Source organism: Ambystoma mexicanum, chromosome 3q (genome assembly GCF_040938575.1).
Source record: "Ambystoma mexicanum isolate Mex_15411 chromosome 3q, UKY_AmexF1_1, whole genome shotgun sequence".
In the NCBI taxonomy this organism is placed as follows: Eukaryota; Metazoa; Chordata; class Amphibia; order Caudata; family Ambystomatidae; genus Ambystoma; species Ambystoma mexicanum.
The window spans coordinates 875,699,947-875,721,715 of NC_090926.1; the positions used below are offsets into that span (position 1 = coordinate 875,699,947).

Here is a 21,769-nt window from a genome sequence, read left to right on the forward strand (position 1 = left end):
AAAAATGATCATAGATTAGTGTTTTCCATATACAGCTGTATCATGAAAAGGATTCTTCTGTCATTAGACGGCAAGTATTGACGCAAGTTTGAGTTATAAATTATAAATGGTTACAAGTTTCACTAAATTACATGAGACGCAGTTACATAAAATCACTGGCCACCTTTTCCGAGGGTTCCTATCACACCCAAACCCCACATTCTGCCATCATCCACCAAGATTCCACGCTGACACGCTTAATGAAAACAAAAGCTGTACCTTTAATTGTAATCGCCAGCACTAGCTAATGTGATCGAAGCACACGACTGCAAGTCTGTTATCCTCTAGCCAAACATATAATTCATGTCAAAGTTGAGTCCGTCGGGAAGGAAAAGGCCATCTGCAGGAAACGCAAAGCAGGATTTTTTTGAAGCTCTGCTTGGGCAGCATATACTTTGAGAGCCTGGGGAGCACCAGACTCTCGAATTCTTAATGGATTACCACACACAGTTGTGTCCAGATGCTGGACACTGCAGGCGCGTACGGTTTCATAATCCAGTCAGTCTTTTGGACTCTGATGCCAATAGTCCGCCAGTGCCGATATTCAAATGATTGCAGTAATTGCAGGGCCTGGGACCATTTCTTTATTGCGTCAAACTATCCTGCCCATAGAGACTGGGAGAGTCCTTGCAGGCCTGGAAACGCATAGTCCTAGATTCCCAACATGACACCACTGTCTCCTATGATGTCAGGCAATTATCACACGCCTTGCCAATCAAACACACTTTACAAGTGCTGTGTTGCTCATTAGAACATATTGATTCTTTCATGAAGTATTGTACTGTGCATAAGTTCGCAAGGCACGATTCCATCGTTCGACAAAATCAAAATTACCCAAATCACTTCAACTTCACTCACATAAATGAACTTATTATTGAAGAAATCCTGAAACTACAAAATCATGTTGCTATGTTACACAGGGATACTTTTAGGATAACATTTGTGTCAGAACCCAGAGTAGCTCTTCCTCAAAAGTATACAGCTCTGAAGGAAAAAGAAATAGAGCTGCCTGCATACAATGCGTAGAGAAGAACCACCCATCTCATGTCTTACTGTATTCGGTGCTCTCGTCGGGCAGCGTTGCGGCATAATCAAAGTATGTGGCATTCCAACGCAGCTCCTTATTCTTGGTGTCATACATTGTGATGGTGTATTCTGTTAAAAACAGAAGTTAGATTTACCAAAAAAGCACAACATTTGCACCATCATCAATACAAGTTTATGTCCAAGTACACAAACTAAAAACATCAGGCACCACATGAGTATCTCACAGTAAAACCATCAGCAGACTGGAAACTAGACCGGGAGGCAAAGAGAAAAGTAGGATAGGGTCCTTCTCCTGCTACGCTCTGGCCCTCTGGGACTCCATCTATCCTGGTGGCAATCCAGACTGTTGTAAGTCCAGACAAGAAAAAACACTCCAAGGAAAAAGGCACATCTTTGCAAGGAAAGAACAAGTTACTTTCTTACCTGGTAACGTTCTTTCGATGGGATGGTCCGACGACGTATTCCATATCTATGACATGTAATCACCACAGCTGTGCTGCTTCGGAAACTTTTTCGGCGTCTGCGTCCTGCGTCGATGACGTCGATGCGCCGCCGTCGAGGACCTCCTCCGACGTCCGACGTCATCCGATGTGATAAGTAGGACGCACGACGCCAGTAGCCTCAGTTGTAGTTTTTTCCCCCAGAACGTGTGACATTAGTCAACTGCCAGTCCGACACAAAGCCTTGCGGAACGTAAGCTGCAATCGCAACAGAAATTCTGCAGCGGGGAAGGCAGGGTGGGAGCGATATGGAATACGTCGTCGGACCATCCCATCGAAAGAACGTTACCAGGTAAGAAAGTAACTTGTTCTTCGAGGGGATTGGGTCCTCCGACGTATTCCATATCTATGACAGACTCCCAAAGCAGTACCAAATCAAGGAGGAGGGAAAGAATTTAGAAACAAAATTTAGAATAGCCAATCAAATAGCAGAGCAAAGGACCGCCTTGCCAAAGGCCAGATCCTGCCCTCTGATGGAATCGAGGGAATAATGCCGTACAAATGTATGTACTGAAGCCCAGGTGGCAGCATCACAGATGTTGCGAATAGGAACACCCCTCTGCAGGGCAGTAGATGCAGCCACGCCCCTGGTAGAATGGGCCCGCAAGCCAGCCGGTGGGTCCTTACCCGCCAAGCGGTAACACTCCGAGATGGCCAAAATAATCCAGCGTGACAAAGTCTGTTTCGTCACAGCTTGCCCCAAGCGCTTACCAGCGTAACCAATAAAGAGTTGATCGTCCACTCTGACCCGGGACATGCGAGAAACATAAAAGCTCAAAGCTCTCCTAGGATCAAGCCTATGGAGCCTCTCCTCTTCCTTACCAGGATGCGGAGGAGGATAGAATGCCGGAAGAACAATCTTCTGGGCCAAATGAAATTCCGTCACTACCTTTGGAAGAAAAGAAGGACGAACTCGAAGGACAACCCTGTCCTTGTGAAATACAGTAAAGGGTGGCTTAACAGAAAGTGCCTGTAACTCACTCACTCTGCGAGCGGAAGTAACCGCAACTAAAAACACAGTTTTCAAAGTCAACAGCCTCAAAGGGCAAGAATGTAAAGGCTCAAACGGAGCACCCATAAGAAACCTAAGAACAAGGTTTAAATCCCAACCGGGCACCAGGAAAGGCGACGGAGGGAACACATTAGTGAGCCCTTTCAGAAACTGTGAAATTAAAGGGATTTTAAAGTAAGAACATTCTTCAGATGAGCGCTTAAAGATGGACAGCGCCGCCAGGTAACCTTTAATGGTACCCACTTGCAAGCCCCTGTGGGCCAAAGAAAGCAAAAAGGACAGAACCATGGGGATGTCACATGCAAAAGGATCCACATTCTGAACTCTGCACCAGTCGCAGAACTTACGCCAACGGCAACGGTACAGAGACTTAGTTGCGGGCCTTCGGGCCGAAAGCAACACCTCCATCACGTCTTCAGGGAGGTCCCAATCCTTATACCTCAACCTTTCAGAAGCCAAGCGTGAAGGTTGAGGGATCCGACCTCTGGATGGAGAACCTGACCCCCCTCCCGTGAGAGCAGATCGTCTCGGTAGGGAAGACGACGTGGAGGGCAGATGGACAAGTCGAGAAGGTCCGGGTACCACGTCCTCCGAGCCCACGCCGGAGCAATGAGGATCATCCGGGAACCGAACTTCCGTAACCTCCGCAGCACTTGCGGGATGACGGGGACTGGAGGAAACGCGTACAGCAGCGGGAACGACCACTCCACCACAAACGCGTCTCCTAAGGCTCCTTTCGGAGGAAATTCCCGCGAGCAAAACCTCTCGCACTTCCGGTTGACACTGGAGGCGAAGAGATCCACTTGAGGGGTCCCCCAAAGGGCGAAGATCTCCAGGAGAATCTCCTGAGCCAACTCCCACTCGTGAGAGATCGCGCTCTGCCTGCTCAGAGCGTCCGCCGTCACGTTTTCGTCTCCGGCCAGATGAACTGCCGAGATCGAAACTTCCTGCCGGATGGCCCAGAACTCGAGCTGCATCGCCTCCCTGCACAGAGGAAGTGACCCTGCCCCCCCCTTTTTGTTGAGGTAGTGCATGGCCACAGTGTTGTCCGTCATGATCAGGACAGTCTTTCCTCGCACAGTCGGCAGAAAAGCCTTCAGGGCTAGCCTGACGGCCCTCAGCTCCAACAGATTGATATGGAGTCTGGACTCCGACGGAGACCAACGACCGCTGACTGTCAGCCCGTTGGCATGAGCTCCCCATCCCGTGAGGGATGCATCCGTCACGATCGTCACCTCCGGCCAGGGTAGCCAAAATGGAGCCCCCTTCATCAAGTTGCCTTCGACGGCCCACCACAGAAGGTCCCGGGTGACCGAGGGCGGCACCTGAACCGGGTCCGACATCCTGCCGGAGGACTGCGACCATTGCGTCTTGAGTGCCCACTGCAAAGATCTCATCCGCAGGCGAGCCTCTGGCACCAGAAGAATGCAGGATGCCATGAGGCCGAGCAACCTCAAGAACTCGAACGCCGGGAGCGTCTGGGCATGCTGAAACTTGTGCACCATCTGCTGAATGTGAAGAGCCCTCACCTGGGGAGGAAAACACTGCCCCAGGGAAGTGTCGAGCACTGCTCCGATGTACTGGAGCTTCTGTGTTGGCGCCAAATGGGACTTCTTTAAATTGAGGGAGAAGCCCAGCCTGTGAAGGGAGTGGCAGGCGACGGACAGATGATCCAGGACTTGCTCGGGAGAGCTCCCCCTGATCAACCAATCGTCCAGGTAGGGGTAGACGTGAATCCCCCCTTGCCTGAGATGCGCTGCCACCACCACCATGAGCTTGGTGAAAACCCTCGGGGCGGAGGTCAAACCGAACGGCAGGACCCGAAACTGAAAGTGCGAGTCGCCAACCGCGAACCTCAGGTACTTCTTGTGCTTGGGATGGATCGGCACATGGAAGTAAGCATCCTTGAGGTCGAGTGACACCAACCAGTCCTGAAGCTGAAGGGCCTGGAGGACTTGAGAGAGAGTAACCATCTTGAACTTGTCCTTCCTGAGGAGTTTGTTCAAACCGCGCAAGTCCATGATGGGTCTCAATCCCCCGTCTTTCTTGGAAATCAAAAAATAAGGGGAATACCAACCCTCGTTCCTCTCCGCTACAGGCACCAGTTCTATGGCGCCTTTCTCCAACAGGGCTTGAATTTCCTGCGCAAGGAGCGGATCCGGACACTTCAAAGAGAGGTTCCCCGGTGGATTGTCGCGAGGCCTGTGCCGAAAGGGAAGACAGTAGCCGTGGGTTATGATCTCCAGAACCCACACATCTGAAGTAATGGCACGCCACTCTACAAGATGCTGCGCCAGCCTTCCCCCAACCGGCGAACCATGGGACATGGCCTCATGACTGAGTAGGAGCGGCTGCGGCGTTACCTGAGGGCAAAGAGGCAACTGCCCGAGCGGCCTTGGCACCACGGGTACCTTGTCGTCCACCTCTGGTACCCCTGCGTTGGCCCCTTTGACTGCCAGCTCCTCTTGCTTTACCAAAGGACGAGTAATAGCGAAAGGAGCCACCCCTCCACTGCTGTCCCCTAGGACGAAAAGGCGGAGGTTGGCGAACTGCAGCGCCCAACGACTTCGCTGCAGCTTTTGAGGTCTGCAACCTCTCAAGGCTCTCGTCAGCCTAGCTGCCAAAAAGATGTTCACCATCAAAGGGCATGTTGAGGAGCCGGGACTGCACATCAGGAGCAAACCCCGACTTCCGCAACCACGCAAACCTGCGTATCACGGTGCTCGCCGCCATGGACCTACTGACGCATTCAGCTAAGTCCAAACCCGACTGAACGGACTCACACATGGCATCCTTACCATCCTGGACCATAGCAAGGAAACCATCCCGTTCGTCCCCTTCGGGAATATGTTCAGCCGCTAACGCAACACAGTTCCACAGAGTGTGCGTGAAACGCGACAAGGCACAAATGGAGTTGGCCGCCTGAAGCGCCATACCACCAGAAGAAAACACCTTCTTCGCCCAGCCATCAAAACGTTTGTCGTCCCTATCAGGAGGGATGGTAGGGTACGACGCCTGCTTTGCCGGGGCCGTGGCCGCCTGCACCACCAAACTTTCCGGAGTGGGGTGCCTGGTCAAGTAGCAGGGGTCGCCACTGGCTGGACGGTATTTTCGCGACAAGGATCTGCCCACTGCCGGGAGACTCTCCGGAGCAGTCCAAGCCGCCGCCACCCTACGCTGTAAAGCCATATGGAACGGCAGTACCGGGTCAGTTGGGGGACCAACATCAAGGATGTCCGTCAGATCATCCTGCACAAACTCCCCTGGGGGAGCAGACCATCCCAGATACTCAGACACCCTAGCCATAAGGCGCCGGTATGAGGAATCGGCATGGGAGCCAGGCTCAGGCCGACCAAATTCCACCTCCGGAGAGGTGTCCAGTCCACTGGCATCATGCAGCGACTGCCTCAAATCGTCAAATTGACTATGGCCCGAGACAATGTCATCTGGCACCTGACTAGGAACCAGGCCATCCGAATCCTCATCCGCCTCTGAAATATAATCCAAGTGGTGGAAAGGCACCCGAGAGTGCCTGCTCTTAACCAGAGCCTTCCTAGGGGGAACACCCGAGACACGGGGCACCTCCGACACGAAAGGCGTCGATGGCGTCGAGCGAATCGGCGCCGACGTCGAGAAAACCGGCAACGGCGCCGAGAGGATCAGCGTCGACGTCGAGGAAATCGGCGTCGACGTCAGATGCAGCGCCTCCAGTATCGGCGGCGTCGACACAGCCCTCGAAGCCGGAGCCCCGAGCGTGTCCCTCGACGACCTGACCGTCGACGGCTTCGACGACTTCCTCGGAGCCGGAGCCTCGAGAAAGCCTGTCGACGCCCTCGACGCCTCAGACGTCGATGTCTTCCTCGAAGACATCACAGGTGCACACGGTCTCGATCGCGTCGAGGACCGGGACCTGGAACGGGTACGGCGAGAACGAGCCTCCTTGTCCGAACGGGACCTCTCCCGTGACTCGTGCCGACCACTCTTGCGAGCGGTGTCTCTCGACCTCACACGGCCGACCCCACTCGGGGGCGCGGACGGTTGAGTACCCTGCGACTCAAGAATCGCCAACATTTTCTTCCCGAAGGAAGCCCATTCCTCCCGCGTCGCACGGCTGGTGGGATAACCGACGTGCCGGGCAGAGTCCTCGGAAGAGGACCTGGAAGGCGACCGGTGACGGCGCTTCCGAGAATGCCTCGAAGAGGCTGAGGAGTGGCGAGACCGACTCCTAGAAGAAGACCGACGAGACTTCCGACGATGACGCGGAGAGTCACCCCTCGAATCATCCGTCGAAAGCCCCGCCGACTTCGACTTCCGGGGCTTGGACACCCGACCTACCGACAATTTCTTCTTACGTTCGCGTAAGGCCTTGGACGTGAGCGACAGGCAGTCGACACAGTCATCCGTGTCGTGGGCCTCCCCGAGGCACCAGAGGCAGGCGTCGTGCGAGTCAGTCACCGACATCTTGGACCCACACTCCCCGCACTTCTTGAAGCCCGGACGCGGGGTTGAAGACGAAGTGGAAGACATCGTCGAAGGAATATTCACAAACGAACAGGTTCGAAGAACCAGAAAGAACAGAACTCCAACGAGTCGAGGCTAGAACCGAGAAACACGAAGCAACACGTTCGCGGAAAAAACGGAACTGAGGCTACTGGCGTCGTGCGTCCTACTTATCACATCGGATGACGTCGGACGTCGGAGGAGGTCCTCGACGGCGGCGCATCGACGTCATCGACGCAGGACGCAGACGCCGAAAAAGTTTCCGAAGCAGCACAGCTGTGGTGATTACATGTCATAGATATGGAATACGTCGGAGGACCCAATCCCCTCGAAACAAGGTTTATTTTGTTTACAAAAAAGAAAAAAGTAAAAGAAGGTCCTGTAGAACCAAACTGCCTTAGAGCTCTGTTAGTTCAAAGCAAACAAGATTTTAAGAGAGCATAGCATCACTCGTGACTTAGACAAGACACAGTGTTAACCCCGACCCCCATTGGCTACCACAGACATACATACTATCAGTCCTATAAACTCCCTTGAACGATTGGCCACATCCTAATCTACCCCTGCCCTCTAACACGTGGTTCCCCTACTCTGTCATCTTGGTTTTCCGCTACCTGATTGGGGAGGTACTTGGCATGTTACATCCCCATTAGCTTAGTCACATGGTGTGCACCTGGTTGTTAACATGAGCTCAGTGGATAACTCCAAGGTCAAAGTGGCTCCTTAGAATAAGGGTACGCTTCTCTTTATGCCAGACATGCGGGTGCCCCAACCATGACTAACTGTCGCTGAACAAAATTTGTTGGCATCACCGCCTGCTCCTCGTCTCACAAACCAGGTGTTTCACTCCTGGCTCCTCCCTCTGCTGCCCCTCCCCAGAGCTTCTCCTGGGCCTCTCGAGAGCCACACTAATCAACCAAGTTCTGATGGATTTAGGCATTTTATTGTAGGTCCTCTGGCAGTTCAAATGGTATGGCCATTATCCTGCAGTGGCACTCGTGTCCTAAATCTAGGCCAGGCATTTTGGCAGCTCTAGACCTCTACCCCCAGCTCCCACGAGTTTGTCTTTCAGGTCAGGCGCAGCCCTGCCTGTGCTCGACCATTCACTTTCCTATATGGTTTCGCAGACCTACTGTTCAATACAGTTACATGTGTATCTGGTCTGCCAGAAGGCCTCTGCTCTCGGTTCCACTGCTGGGGCTTGGGAAAGGAAGAATGATTCAAGCTTTTCATTGATATGCTGCTACACCTTCATTGGAGAACGCAGTGTGTCAGGCCTTACTCAGAATATGGAGGTGCTTCAGTATCTCCCGCACCCAGGTCCTATATCTGCATTGTTGTTACCTATCATATTACACTATTGCTATACACAATCACTGTGCCCTATACGTGGGCCTACTACTGCTTCTATAACTACTATAAAAGGAATACATTTGCCACCACCACTTATGATTCCCCCCCCCCCCCCAGCCACGCACATTAATTTCCCTGTGCACTAATATATTTTCTGCAGCCTAAATTGTTGGAGGGCATGGGAGCTGAAAGTGCATCCCAACATTCCCCCCTTTTAGTTAATCCTTTATTACCTAACCCAACTGCATCACTTTGACTATCATTAACATCTTTGGGCACACAGGGCACACGTGACGTAGGTTTCCTCAATCCCAAGCATACCTTTCCAGGGTACATGAGGGAAAGGCAGTCCCTCATCCCCCGCTAGGTCGACCCAGCATTCTATATAATTTTCCAAGTCCAGTGAGGGCAATGCTAAAGTCCCAAGCGGATGTATAGGTCGGTCAATTGCCACCATGCATAGTTTATTTGGATTCTCTTGTTTGGGTATACCTGTCTTTTGTGATAGGGGGAGATCCACCTGCCCTTTTAAGACCACCATCATGGCACTGTTCAGGAGAGTCTTTGTGCAGCAGCGGAGTACCATCTTGCAGGTGCAGAACATCAAGAGCAGGACCACCACGACAGGGACCAGTAGCTTCACCGCTATTCCTAGCCAGGTTGGAGCCCATGAGAACATTGTATTGAACCAGTCTTCAACTTCCACTCCTGCTTCAGTTTCTATGCCCGTCTTCAGTTTGTGTAGTACCCCTATTATATGTGACAAGGACCAGTTTTCTGCATCATTTGGGGATATGTATGTGCAACATGACAATCCTATCTTTTTACAGCCCCCACCCCTCTACTGCGTCAATAAGTATATCGGTTTTGTAGGGTCCTCCGCCATACGGCACGCATTTTGTTTTTTATAGAATTGAATCCCTGCTCTGTCGATTGCCAGCTGGATCATTTCCCACTGCAAAATGTGCAGCCATTTGGTATTGGCTGCAGCCTGGAAACCCTGCAGTAATAGTGATGCAAAGAACAGTTCTGTTTTTGTGTACAGATTATATTTATCTGGGATTACTTTCAATAATTTGGAGGCATCTTCAGATGTCGGTTTCTTCCCATGGAACGCTTCTTTTCCGGTTCTCATGGGAGTTGGGATGGGGATGGTCCTGCTGCAGGCCTATTTGCTATTGCCAGGTGGGCATCAGGAACCACTAAAACAGCTGAATGCAAGGTCACTAATGAGCATGTTCCCCTCTGATGGTGGGAGATGCATGTATGCCCGCTGGCTGCACACTCCAAACATTTCATGAGAGCCGCTGTGCCTTTGCTGAGCTCTTGGGTGAACATTGTCTTGTTGCACTTGCTGTTGATTCCCACAGGAACAATCCCATGTCCTCAGAAAAAAAACTAATTTGTCTGCTGCTTGCATTGGAGTTTCCTTTGTTTCAATCCACGTTAATTTTGACACACACATTGCCCATATGGTGGGAAAGTTTTTGTTACATATGATCTCATTGAATCCCGCCAACCCCCCCGCCACACAGCTTACTACTGCCTCCTCCCATTTGTTAGATATGAAGAACACTCAGTCCATTTTCAGCAATGGGCGTGCCTTGCACCAGGGGATCTTTTTCATCCATAAAACCAGAAAACAAGTCTTCTCTGTCTAGGACCTAACACTATGGAACCTCATGCCGGTCAGCATCAGACTCACCCCACGCTCCTACAATTCTGAAAATAACTCAAGACCCACCTCTTCAAGCAATGTCTTTGCCTCAACACCTAGGCAATCATATAGCCCCTGGCGCCAACTGACTTACTAGACGTCACTCTCCTCCCCGCCACCCAGTACAGCTGTACCCCTCTCTGCCCTCTGTATCCCACCCTCTGATGTATATCTGTTCTGTTACCTCTGAAAAGCGCTCTGTTATGCATCTGTACTGTTGTATACCTCTGTAAAGTGCTCCATTATGTATCTATTGTTGTATATTTCTGTAAAGCACTTTGTTGCTTCTTGAAGCTAGGTCCACGCTCAATAAATACCATAATAATCTTTTGCACATTTCTCCTCGTCTTTGTCCATCAATACAACTCGTACTCCATGCCCTTGGAACATGCTACATACCGGATACAGTGCCAAATCGACTAAACACTGGGCTTCTAGTAGTGACATCTCTTGGAGTACTAACATTTTAGGTGCCTCTGACGCATGCGGTTTGAGAGAGCAAACATAACAGCTCTCATGTGACCTCTGCTTCCCCACTGTGTGCATGTGACTGTACCACAAGTTACTGAATTCAGAAAGGTGGCCATCAGTCATTGTGCCAAATACTACCCCATTATACTGGTCATATTCCTTCTCCATCAACCCCTCTTTTGATCTGTGGCTTCCAATGTCAAGAAACCATATCCAGCATCTAGTTTTAACATTTACTATCTCATCTTGAAAAACATCACTTCGAACAGTGTAATAGTCAAAACTTTAATGTTCGAAAACATGTTCTGTACACCATATAATACACCCCCCTTTATTTGTCCCCACCATATAAACAAACTTTTGTGTTACTCAAGATAAAATATTAAGTGCTGTATACCATTCTATAAATATTGTTCTGAAAGAAAAAAACACAGAATTTGCTGAACTCAGAATGTACAGAAATATTAACATCTGGCCGCTTTAATCAATTACTGACCCTTTATTCTGACAAGTGCTTTGAATCTGGCAAAGGGGGAATGAAGAGATGAGCCAGGGCCGAGTTAAGCAGGTAATGTATTAAGTGATCTGCAGAGCAAAGTGGCCACCATCCATCACACAACAGTAACTGGTCCCCACAGGTCAAACTCCTACAGTTCCAGAACTCAAGGCAGAGCACAACATATCTTCACCCTCATAAAAGAAATAAACCAAGAAAAGGCATGGGGAAAATGATGAGGAAGGGAGAGGGATGGGGAAGGAAAATACACCATAAACAGGCAAAAAGGAAATCACATCAACCTGGTGAAATAAACAAACCAAAAAACAACTGGCGATAAGCAATACATGTTGTGCCCTACTCGCACACAAAATTCTTAACGGGTAGTAACGCTCTACACACTCAAACCATATTCCACGGCAACCCCGACTTCATAGCCAATTGAACTCCTCCTTTTAGAAATCTGTTCACAAGCTCAACCAACCCATTGGCCCTAGAATGATATAGCGCTTTTCGCACATGAGCAATTAAATATTGCCCCAAAAAACCTTTGACTGCTGAACAAAATTGGACACCATTGTCGGGGACAATCTCCTTGGGAAAACCCCCCTGAAAAAAACAATTCCCTCAAGCACTTTACTAGCTCCAAGGTGGTGGCATCTCTCACCGCCTTCCACTCTATCCACTTGGAATGGTAGTCTACCATGATAAAAATGAACCTGAACAGGGCCCATTACATCAACCACCAACTTTTGCCAGGGCTGAGCTGGAACTCACACAGGAATGAGTGGGGTGTCCCGAACTACCTTACTTTTGTCACACACTGCATTTCCTCACCTTCCTTTCCACACAACTGTCCATTGTCGGCCAATAGTAACTTTGCTGCACCATTATCTTGGTATCATTAGCCCCCAAATGTTCTTGATGGGCAATCTCCACAAGACCTTCTCAGATACCCTCAGGAGGCACCAATGTGACCCCTCTCCTGAGCTACCCCCCACTCGATGACAACTAATCCTTTACTTCAAAAGTAAGGCTCCAACTTCCCCTTTAAAATGTTCCTGCTGGGCCAACCTACCACCGCCCACTCCACAACCAACCTCAGAACCTTATCTTCAACACCGGAATGTTCCCACTCTCCCTCACCCAGAGCTCCCTGTCCAACATTGGCCACCACCATTCCCTCGGAGGAAGTTGTTTCCTCCACGCCTCCTGCCGCCTCCACAGGCAAGCGAGAAACAATCCACCACCAGGTTTTCTACTCCTGGTAAATAAACACACATGGAAATTATAATACTCCAATCCCAAAAGCCACTTAGAAATCATTTGTGAACCATTGCGCAACCAGGCACCAGACAGCATCTGCACCTAGAGTCTGTGGTCCATCCTCACAGTGAAACGCTTACCCCACACGAAAAAACAAAATGGAGGACAGTACCAAAACACAGAGTGAGTAGGTTATCTCAGCTCCTCTCAAAGGTTTGGAAGCAAACGCCAGCACACGCTCCTCCTTCCCACCATGACTGAGTCAAAGATGCCCCAATCCCAAAAGACTGGCATCCACCGTTAAGTACGTTCTGCTACTACTACAGAATATTCCCAACGAGGGAGCATGAGCAATTCCTTCCTTGATCATCTCAAAAGCATGTTTACACTTCTCAGACCAGTGATGCTGCATACCCTTCTTCAATAGTGACGGCAAAGGTGTAGAAAGGACAGCAAAATTGTATACAAACTTATGATCAAATTCAGCCAAACCCATGAACTATCTTAACTGGCCCTTCTCCTTTAGTCCGGGAGCATGACTAATCGCCTCCACTAAGCGGTTTTAGAGACAAAACCCCTGAGCCAAAATACTGTGACCAAGGTACTCCACACTGTCCTCCCAAATCTTACACTTGCTTCATTATACAGTGAACCCAACTCAACCTTCCCAACACCTCTCTCAAAATCTGGTCATGCTCCTCACTGCGATATTGCCTGATAAAATCCAAGTGCAAATGTCACTAGAGATAATCCACGGACATGCGCTGCCCACCTTCATGGTTAAGACCTTCCAATCTATGAAACAATTCTCCACAGGCCCCTATTTCCCACCTGTAACAGAGGAGATCTTGAAGATGTGTCGAGCACTTACTTCAACAGAGGACGACTGGGCAACTTGGGCCACTTCTTGCTCAGGCTGTGTTACCGCTGACTCAACCAAATTAATTGCACCCTCCTTGCAAGCACGGCAAAGTGCCCCTTGGACTTGCACTTGATGCAATTAGCATTCCTAGTGGGACAAAAGAGACTCAAGTACAAGTGCCTTGTATTTCCACACTTCAAACACTTAATATCTTTGCTCCCTTCAAACCCCTTACTTGACTCAATGTTCCTGGTCAATTCAACTGCATGTTCAGGTGTCAGGTCCTTTGCCAATATCTTTTCTTGAACTCTGGTGTGATGGTGCACTGCACCAGTTGGTCCCCGATTAAGGAATTGTGCAGAACCCCGAACTCGCAGGTATGGCTCAAGGTTATTAAAACTCCCACATAACTCTCCATAGGCTCTGGACTACTCTGAAACAAATTGTGTCTCTCAAAAGTCAAATTTTTGCCCCCGAGGTTTCCGGATACCAATTCAGAAGTCATCCAAATCTCATGCTCCCTCTTGCAGCAATTCAGGAAGCCCATTACAGAGACTGCGCCCAACTGGACCAAGATTGTGTAGCAAAACAGCCAGCTTCCTGGGCAGGTAAGTCTTGAACAACTTCCGCCACCTCTGCCATGTGGACACCAGAAATCCAATAACAAAATCATAAATAAATGGGCAACCAACCATCCACAAAAGCCAGGAGCCAGGGTGCACACAGATATGAAAATGGGAGTTCAAAGGAAAATGCTGTCCCTGCTTACTGGGAGACCAAAACGTCACGTGGGCACACTTGCCCTTAAAAAATAACTTGCCAATGCCGCCTGTACCAGCTGCTGCTGTTTCTCCACTTACCTGCTGGCAGTGTACAGGGGCTCCAATTCCATGTCAGCAGTGCACAACTTGCTTAAAGCAGTGAAGATCTTGACTGCTTCCTTGTTAACCGTGGCACCCCCACAGTGGGACTCTCACACCGAGAGCCGGCCTTTCTTCCAGACTGCAAGCCTCTGCAGCACATATATTGCACACACATACAATAGTGGGGGCCGCTGCAGGTCTCTGTCCCCCCCCAACCCCCACCTATTTAGATTCCTTTCTCATTGCCAATGAAGAGATGAGCCGGGGCAGAGTTAAGCAGGTAATTTATTAAGTGATCTGCAGAGCGCAGCGGCCACCAACCATCACACAACAGTAACTGGTCCCAACAGTTCAAACACATACAGTTCCAGAACTCAAGGCAGAGCTCTGGAACACAACAGGGAGCTGTATGAAATGCCTTCTGAACATCAGAACGGTCAACCCAATACAGAGACTCCTTAACTTTTACTGCAAACGGTATGGCGGAGACCACGCTGTAAGGTTCGTTGAAGCGCGGCTCATTCCATCTGCGGACAAAATTGTGAATGTAGATGTGCCGCCAGGCAGTAGCTGTAGTGGTGGCGAGCTCGTAGTTTCTGCGCTGTGCTGTTTTCCACTCCTGCTCTTCTAAGTGCTAACCGTCAAGAGAGAACTTTTATGCATCTTGTTAACGGACACAAATATGCTGTAAACTATTCTCCTAAAACAGCCACAGCCCTGTGAGCATCAGATGCACCGTGTGTAGGTGAAAAAGCAATGCGCATTATCCTCTGCATCACTATTTCATGAGGTAAGAGATGATGGTTCTTGCAGGGCCACATACTCAAACTGAATAGGGCCAGGGGCAAACAGTAGACCCAGTTCTTTTTGAGGGTAACCACACAATTTTGACTATTTGCCCTACAAGAGGGCATTCATTAGCTCAAACAACACTGTTGGCCTGAGGTTGATAGATGGAGGATATCTTATGCCCGATGCCTAAAAGAGCAGCTATTTCTTTAGACCGCTCATTAAAGATGTGAGTGCCATTATTTGATTTTAGTACTTTACATGCTCCCCATCGATGGGGGTGGGGGACACTTCCCGAACTAAAAGTGCGGCTGCTGATTTAGCATCTGGATGTGCACAAAGTCGATATGTAATTCTTAAAACGGTCCACTGGGGCATGGTAATGTGCGTTGCAGTGTCCTTAATGTTTGCTCTGTGTTGTACATATGGCAGGTGGTGTACTTTTTTTAGGGTACACAGAGCCCGAGAGGGGAAATAGTCCACCTGGAAGATCTTGATGACGAATGGATGGTCAGTGAAACACATCCTAGGGCTAGTGTTCATGGTGGCTAGTTGATGGAAAGCCAATGAAGAAAAAATATAAATAAAAAAAGTAATCAGATTTATATATAGAAAACATCTCTGATTGATTGTAGATGATGCTGTGGAATTAGGATGTGGCTAGAAGAAATGAAAGTTTACTCCCCTGCCCAACTACAGAATAAGGTCAGTAGTTAACCTAATTGATCCTACTTTATGTAGCAATCCTATACATTATAGAAGGTTACCAACTCATTTTTAGAATAAACAGACTCCTTTGGGTTAGAGAAGACTCTGGATCTCAATTGAATCAGGTTTTATTGTCCTGATGAATGCCCATCATTTTTTCTTCCTGGGGATCGCAACAGATGGCGAATCCCCAAAGAAAAGCCCAAATGCTGAGTGTCTGCATTACATCATTACCACATCCTGCAATAGAAAAGCGAGGTATAGTGTGTAACCAGAATGCCACAGGGATTCAAATGGATGTCATAACAAGCAGATAGGATAGTGAGAGTCTGTTAAAAACAGATATAACATGGACTAATTTGTCCTTCAGGACCTTGCTACACTGTTTTAGAATATAGAAAAGAACTATGCTTGATAAGACCTTTGTACTCTCAGAGATCAATGTTCACAGAATGGTTGAACACTATATTGAATTCTATTGTGTATATTTGCACAACGTTATGTGGCACCTTAAGTAACCCCCTTTTTTGCACAACTGCACTTTAAAATAGGATATGCGATACATGTTTTTATATAAAATATTTCTTACATAAAAGGTTTTTAATATAAAAAGTGTTTTAATATTTTAAAATAGAAAGGCGAATACAGTTCACCATGAGTAAAAACGGCCTCAATATGTCTATCAAAAGAGTTGGAACATGTGACTGAGTAAGTCATTTGGCTGCTTGGTAGGGAGTCTATAAGCTACAAGTTAAAGAAGCATGAGGAGGGGGAGTTTGTGGTGTTTTGTGAATATTGTAGGTTGTGCAATTGACAATGCAAACATTTAGCAATTCTTGGATGTTTGGCACAAACCAATCCTTTTGTATGTCTGCAGCGATGTGCTGCTTCGACACGTGCTAGGGGTGTACAACTATTCAAAGTTGACCTTCACTCACTACGGGTTTGCCACACTACACTGACACACCTAGACCTAATCTAATGCTCGCACCAAACCAACTCACTGAGACTCTGGAAACAATACTAGAAGGAACACCCTCGCAGATAGTCTATAAATCCATCAACATTACCCAAATGTACACCAACACAATACATTCAAACATCACCAGTCATCCATGACTCTGGAACCCTTATGGATAAAACTATGCACGTCCGGAAAACCCCACCCTAGCATCACACGACAACCACCAAACACAAGCAGTACACAGTATAACATAACTAACTCTTGGGGCATCACTACTTTACCTGTGATGACCCGTCTCCATATCAATTTGATGGGGGATTGCAAACATCCCCTCTTTTGTCACAACTCTCTCTCTTCTCTGGGTGCTTGTCTCTGCAATTCTATTATTTGGGTAATTGGAACTGCTGTATAGGAGACCTCTAATTTTACTTGCACCGTCGCTATTTCTGGGTATGCCTCAATATCTAGCAATGGGAGGTACACTGCTATTTTAGCAGCTTCATCTGCTGCTTCGTGCCCGAGGGAAATTGGGTCTGTATTGTTAGTATGGACAGCACATTTGATGAATGAGACTAGTGTGGGCTGCGATAGCGCATAGATCAGCCTAACAGTGCTGCATGTTGCACAGGGGAATCCATCAACCCTGCCAAATCCCCTCCTTTACCACAGTGATAATCCAGAATGCATGGTGGTGGTGGTGGCCTATGCTGAATCAGAGTATGTTGAAACTAGACACCCTTGGAATCCCTCTAGCGCTTCAATCAGGTCAATGAGCGCTGCAGCTTGGGCAGAAAAATGCATGGATAACCTCTTCTGCAGTAATACCACTTACTCCATCTACTGCTGCCCCTGTAAGCCTCTTGCCCATCTCCTGGTTGGTGGTTGCTGATCCATCAATGAAAAATACTTCCAACATCCCATCCTCGAGAGCACAGTTCCTTGCCTTGGGTAGGTCATCCCCTGGACCCTCAAAAGTGACAGTCATGTACATCATCGTCCTCAGTGATTGGCTAAGTAATAAATGAGTGGGGGGGCTGGATAGTATTACCTTGTATGCCGAGGCCCTTTGTGCTGTCAGTGTTGATTTAGACCTTTACAATATTGCAAATACTGAGTGTTCTACATATGTCACTGAACACCCCATTGTAATAGGTGCAGTTTTTCAATGGCGAAGTCCGCTGCTGCCGGAGCCTGTTTGCAGGGGATCTGACACTGCATTACTGAGTCCAGCATGCCACTGTAATACACCAAGGGCTTCTGATCCATGCTACATTTTGCATCAGCACTGCAGTCATCATCCATCCATCCATCCATCTGAATGTAAAAACAAATAAAACTCCTGGGTGTAGTCTGGGGTTGCTAAATTTCTTCTGTCCATGTGATGGTGCTTTTTGCCTTTTTGGGCCTCCTTCAGCCCGTGCACGAACAGCCTGGTGTATGTTGTCAAGTCAAATATCAATGCTCTGCAATAATTACACATTACTAGAAACCTTTGCATGTCTTTAAATGTCACTGGCTGGGGGTTACTGCGCACTCAGGCGTTACCTTCTTATCATCAATGCAGATCAGTTGACCTAAATATAGCACTTCTTGTTGACAATACTGCCTCGTCGCTCTGTCTACCTTGTACCCTTTGTCTGCTAACAATTTCAACAACCTGAGGAGTCCTGTCTGCACTGCGGCTCATTGGCGCTACACACCAACAAGTCATCAACGTATTGGATAATGATACTGGGCACAAGCATGTTTCATAAATCTGCGTGGAGTACCCTATTCAATATACTGGGGGATTCACAGTACCTCTGTGGTAATCGTGTGTGCTGGAACCTCATGCCATAGGTAAACACGGCGAGTTACCGAGAATCGGGGTGCAGGGGAATAGAAAATAATGCATTCTTTAAGTTAATGACAGTAAAGTGGGTCGCTTTGGTAGGTATGCTACAAAGTACTGTGGCTGGATTTGGTACAACAGGGAACTCGCCTTGCACTATACTGTTTAGGGGTGTAAGACCTGAATCAACCTCCAGCTTGATCCCTTTACTTTCTTGAAAGGTTATATGGCTGTGTTGCAGGGGGAGATTAAAGGTACTGCAATACCATTATGTAACAAAGCTGTGATGATTTCATGTATCCCCCTCATCTGCCTCCTTGGACAGCGGGTAGTGCGTACTGGTGCCACACTAACCGTCCTATGTCATGGGTATTGCTTGCCCACAAACTGACTGGCACCTGCACTAAATCATCTGGGGCTAACAGTGGCGCACTCCCTGCTAGCATCATAGGGCATGGGACATTTCTATACTGAATCATTTTGCATGGGACACATACTGCCAATATAATTTCCCCATCATTGTCCATGTCTTCAAACAGCTGACTGTCAGACACTCCTCTCAATGGCTGGGTTGCGCACAGGACAGTGCACCATTCCCCTCCCCCTGCATCTGTCCCAATCAACACAATCTTGTCTTTTGATACAACCACCCCTTCCAAATCAAGTGTGATAATCTTCTGTGCTACATGGTCTTGGGGCTGGGCTGGGCTGGTCTGAATAAGAATTCTGATGGTACCCTCCTCGACTGCTTAGCCACACCTGGCACTACGGTAAGCAATACTGTAGGCCGTACATGAACAAGTATGGATGTACGGGTACCCCTCTAGTTGCTCCCTCACTCCCCATTGCATGTACAATGAGCAGAGCCCTTACATAACATATGCCTGGAGTGGACAACACTACCCCTTCCTCTGTGGATGAAATCATCATTTTCAATTTGCTTAACACATCAATCCCCAGAGAATTTACAGGGGATGCCGCTGTGAACAAAAGTGGGGCTTGTACCCCTCTATTATCTACCCTGATGGGTAATTCTTCTGTGAATGGAACAGATTGTATTGTCCCAGAGAACCTTTGCATGTCTATTACCTCGCCCGATAAGGGGAAATGCCCCCTCCTAATGCATAATTTTGAGGCCCCCACCAATGGTTCCTCTTCTGATTAACGAATTCCCCACCCCCCGCACCCACATTGCACCCTGGTAAGTTTGTTACTGTGCCATGGGGTACTACGTTACTGTTGGGCACTTGAGTGTCCTGTGACTGCACAGGATGTATTGCATAAACTGGTGCACTGTTTGGCGCTGGGGCGGTAGCTGTAGGAACTGGGGTGGAGATACAGGAGGGGCCCTCATTGGTGGTGTGTCATTCGGTGTGCCATGGCATAAGGCTGTGGGTAAGGGGTACCGGTGGGCCTTGCACATACAAGAGCATATAAGGGTTAAATGTGTCCACTTGTCGGCTCCTACACTCCAGTCTGCCCTCATTTTGGCACAGCTTGTACCGCTCCCTCCCCTGTCATCTTTGCTAGCTTCTTCTGCACTAGTTTCACTTCCTCAGTCTGTACCACCTTACCTAGCCCTTTCCGCACTTCCTTGAGGAAGCCCTTAACCATAGATAAATGCTATGGACCAGTCCCAGGGTTCCCCCCGTTTCTGCCCTCCACAGCTCCTGTACCTGGAATATGTACTGGACTGGGTCCTCAACATACCGCATGGTTTGCGCCATCATCAACTGCCGATCAGGCATGTCGGGGTAGGCGTGCCGCAACACTGCCCACACTCATTAAAATGTGCCCCGTCATGGCGGTCATCCACTATCTGTACACCGGGACATCCTGCTTTGATCCAGATGTCTGTCTGGTCTCCTACCAGTGCAGAAAACAAACTTCATGCCGCCCACAGCCAGGGTAATGCCCGCTGTCTGTTTCACAAATCCATATATCCACTTGCTCGAAGTAAGGTATTACATTATTCCTGTCCATATGTGGCCAGGGTACATGCTGTGCGCACCCTCGGGACCCTGTGCCCCTAACAGCCTTCCCACCTTCTCCCCACTCTGCTTTCCCTTCACTACTGCCATGTGTCCATGGCACGCTCTCAAACTTGGCCCCTATAAACTCTCCACCTGCCGCAATAATAGTAATAATAAAAATATCATGGGTGTGGTGGTCTCCTCTCCCTGCTCAACTTCTGTATCCTCTTCTGCAACGGCACCCATATCGGCGCCAGGTCAAACCGACTCCTAATCGTAACGTCTGGCCTGCGGTCTTCCTCTACGCTGCCCTTCAGAATACTGCCCATTAATGTCTTTTTCCACATGTACATCCCCGATTGCCATACTGTCAATTCTAAACAAAATGCCCTTCGCTCTCCAATCATCCGTTCCAATAGGTGCCATCTTCCCATCTCCTCCAACTTCAGGCTCGCTAACTCTTCTTCTGTCCTCTTTAACACCACCTCTAACTCCTTCGGTGGTCTCTATTCTGCTTCTCTACGCCCTTGTGCTTGAGCGGCTGCTGATATGGGGTGCGAATATTTTTGTACTGGGCCATCATTGAGGTAAGAGCAGCGGTGGCGGGCAACGGGACACAGGTGGGATGTGTGTACCCTTATGCTGCGCATGTGGTGTAGCACCCTGCCGGGGGAGGCTCTGCTGCTTGGCCCGTGGAGCAATCCTGTATGGATGTTCGGGGCGGTGGGCGTTGATGGCCCGCTCGTTGTTTTTGTAGGGTCGAGGGGATGTCTTCTAAATCCTCCAGTATCCTCCATATTTCGAACATCTCCTTTCTGTTCTTTAATGTGTTCCCCTTATATCTTGCTGCTAAAAACGTATACATGTGCCCCAAAACCTCCTTGTTGTTTGTTTCCTGTTCTGGCCACAGTTTATACACCACCCCCCTTGTCTCAGCCACCCACTCCCAAGGGAAATTCATTATTTTTTCCCTATAAAACAGGAGGGCCAAACACAGACTAAAATGGGGTCGACTACTCATTTCGACTGCACCTACTCAATTATGACTTACTTTGTTAACCCAGGCTCCGGTCCAGCGGTGCCTTAAGACCACCTTCCCTACCACTTTTTCCACCCCTTTCCCATTTCCAATTCCTTCTCCCCCTTCATCACACTACACACACACTACACACACACTACACACACACTACACACACACCACACACACACCACACACACACCACATACCATCAAACTAACCGTACACACCTTAGTCTCACTCCACCCTAATATACAAAAAAAATATCGGACCCCACACCGGTCCACACCACCACAAAAACACCATAAAAAAATGACGGTTTGACCTCACGCCCCCTTTATATCAGGCACAAGGGTCCCA

The 21,769-nt window shown here is 48.7% G+C and overlaps 1 protein-coding gene across 1 annotated transcript in view; it reads right to left on the reverse strand.

Moving 5' to 3' along the window:
• Positions 1-21,769, reverse strand: part of ERN1 (endoplasmic reticulum to nucleus signaling 1) — a 749,808-nt gene that overhangs the window by 322,287 nt on the left and 405,752 nt on the right. Inside the window, exon 7 of the mRNA XM_069654991.1 lies at positions 1,093-1,194. Within this exon, the coding sequence (XP_069511092.1) occupies positions 1,093-1,194 (102 nt within the window). The remainder of the gene's footprint in view (positions 1-1,092; positions 1,195-21,769) is intronic.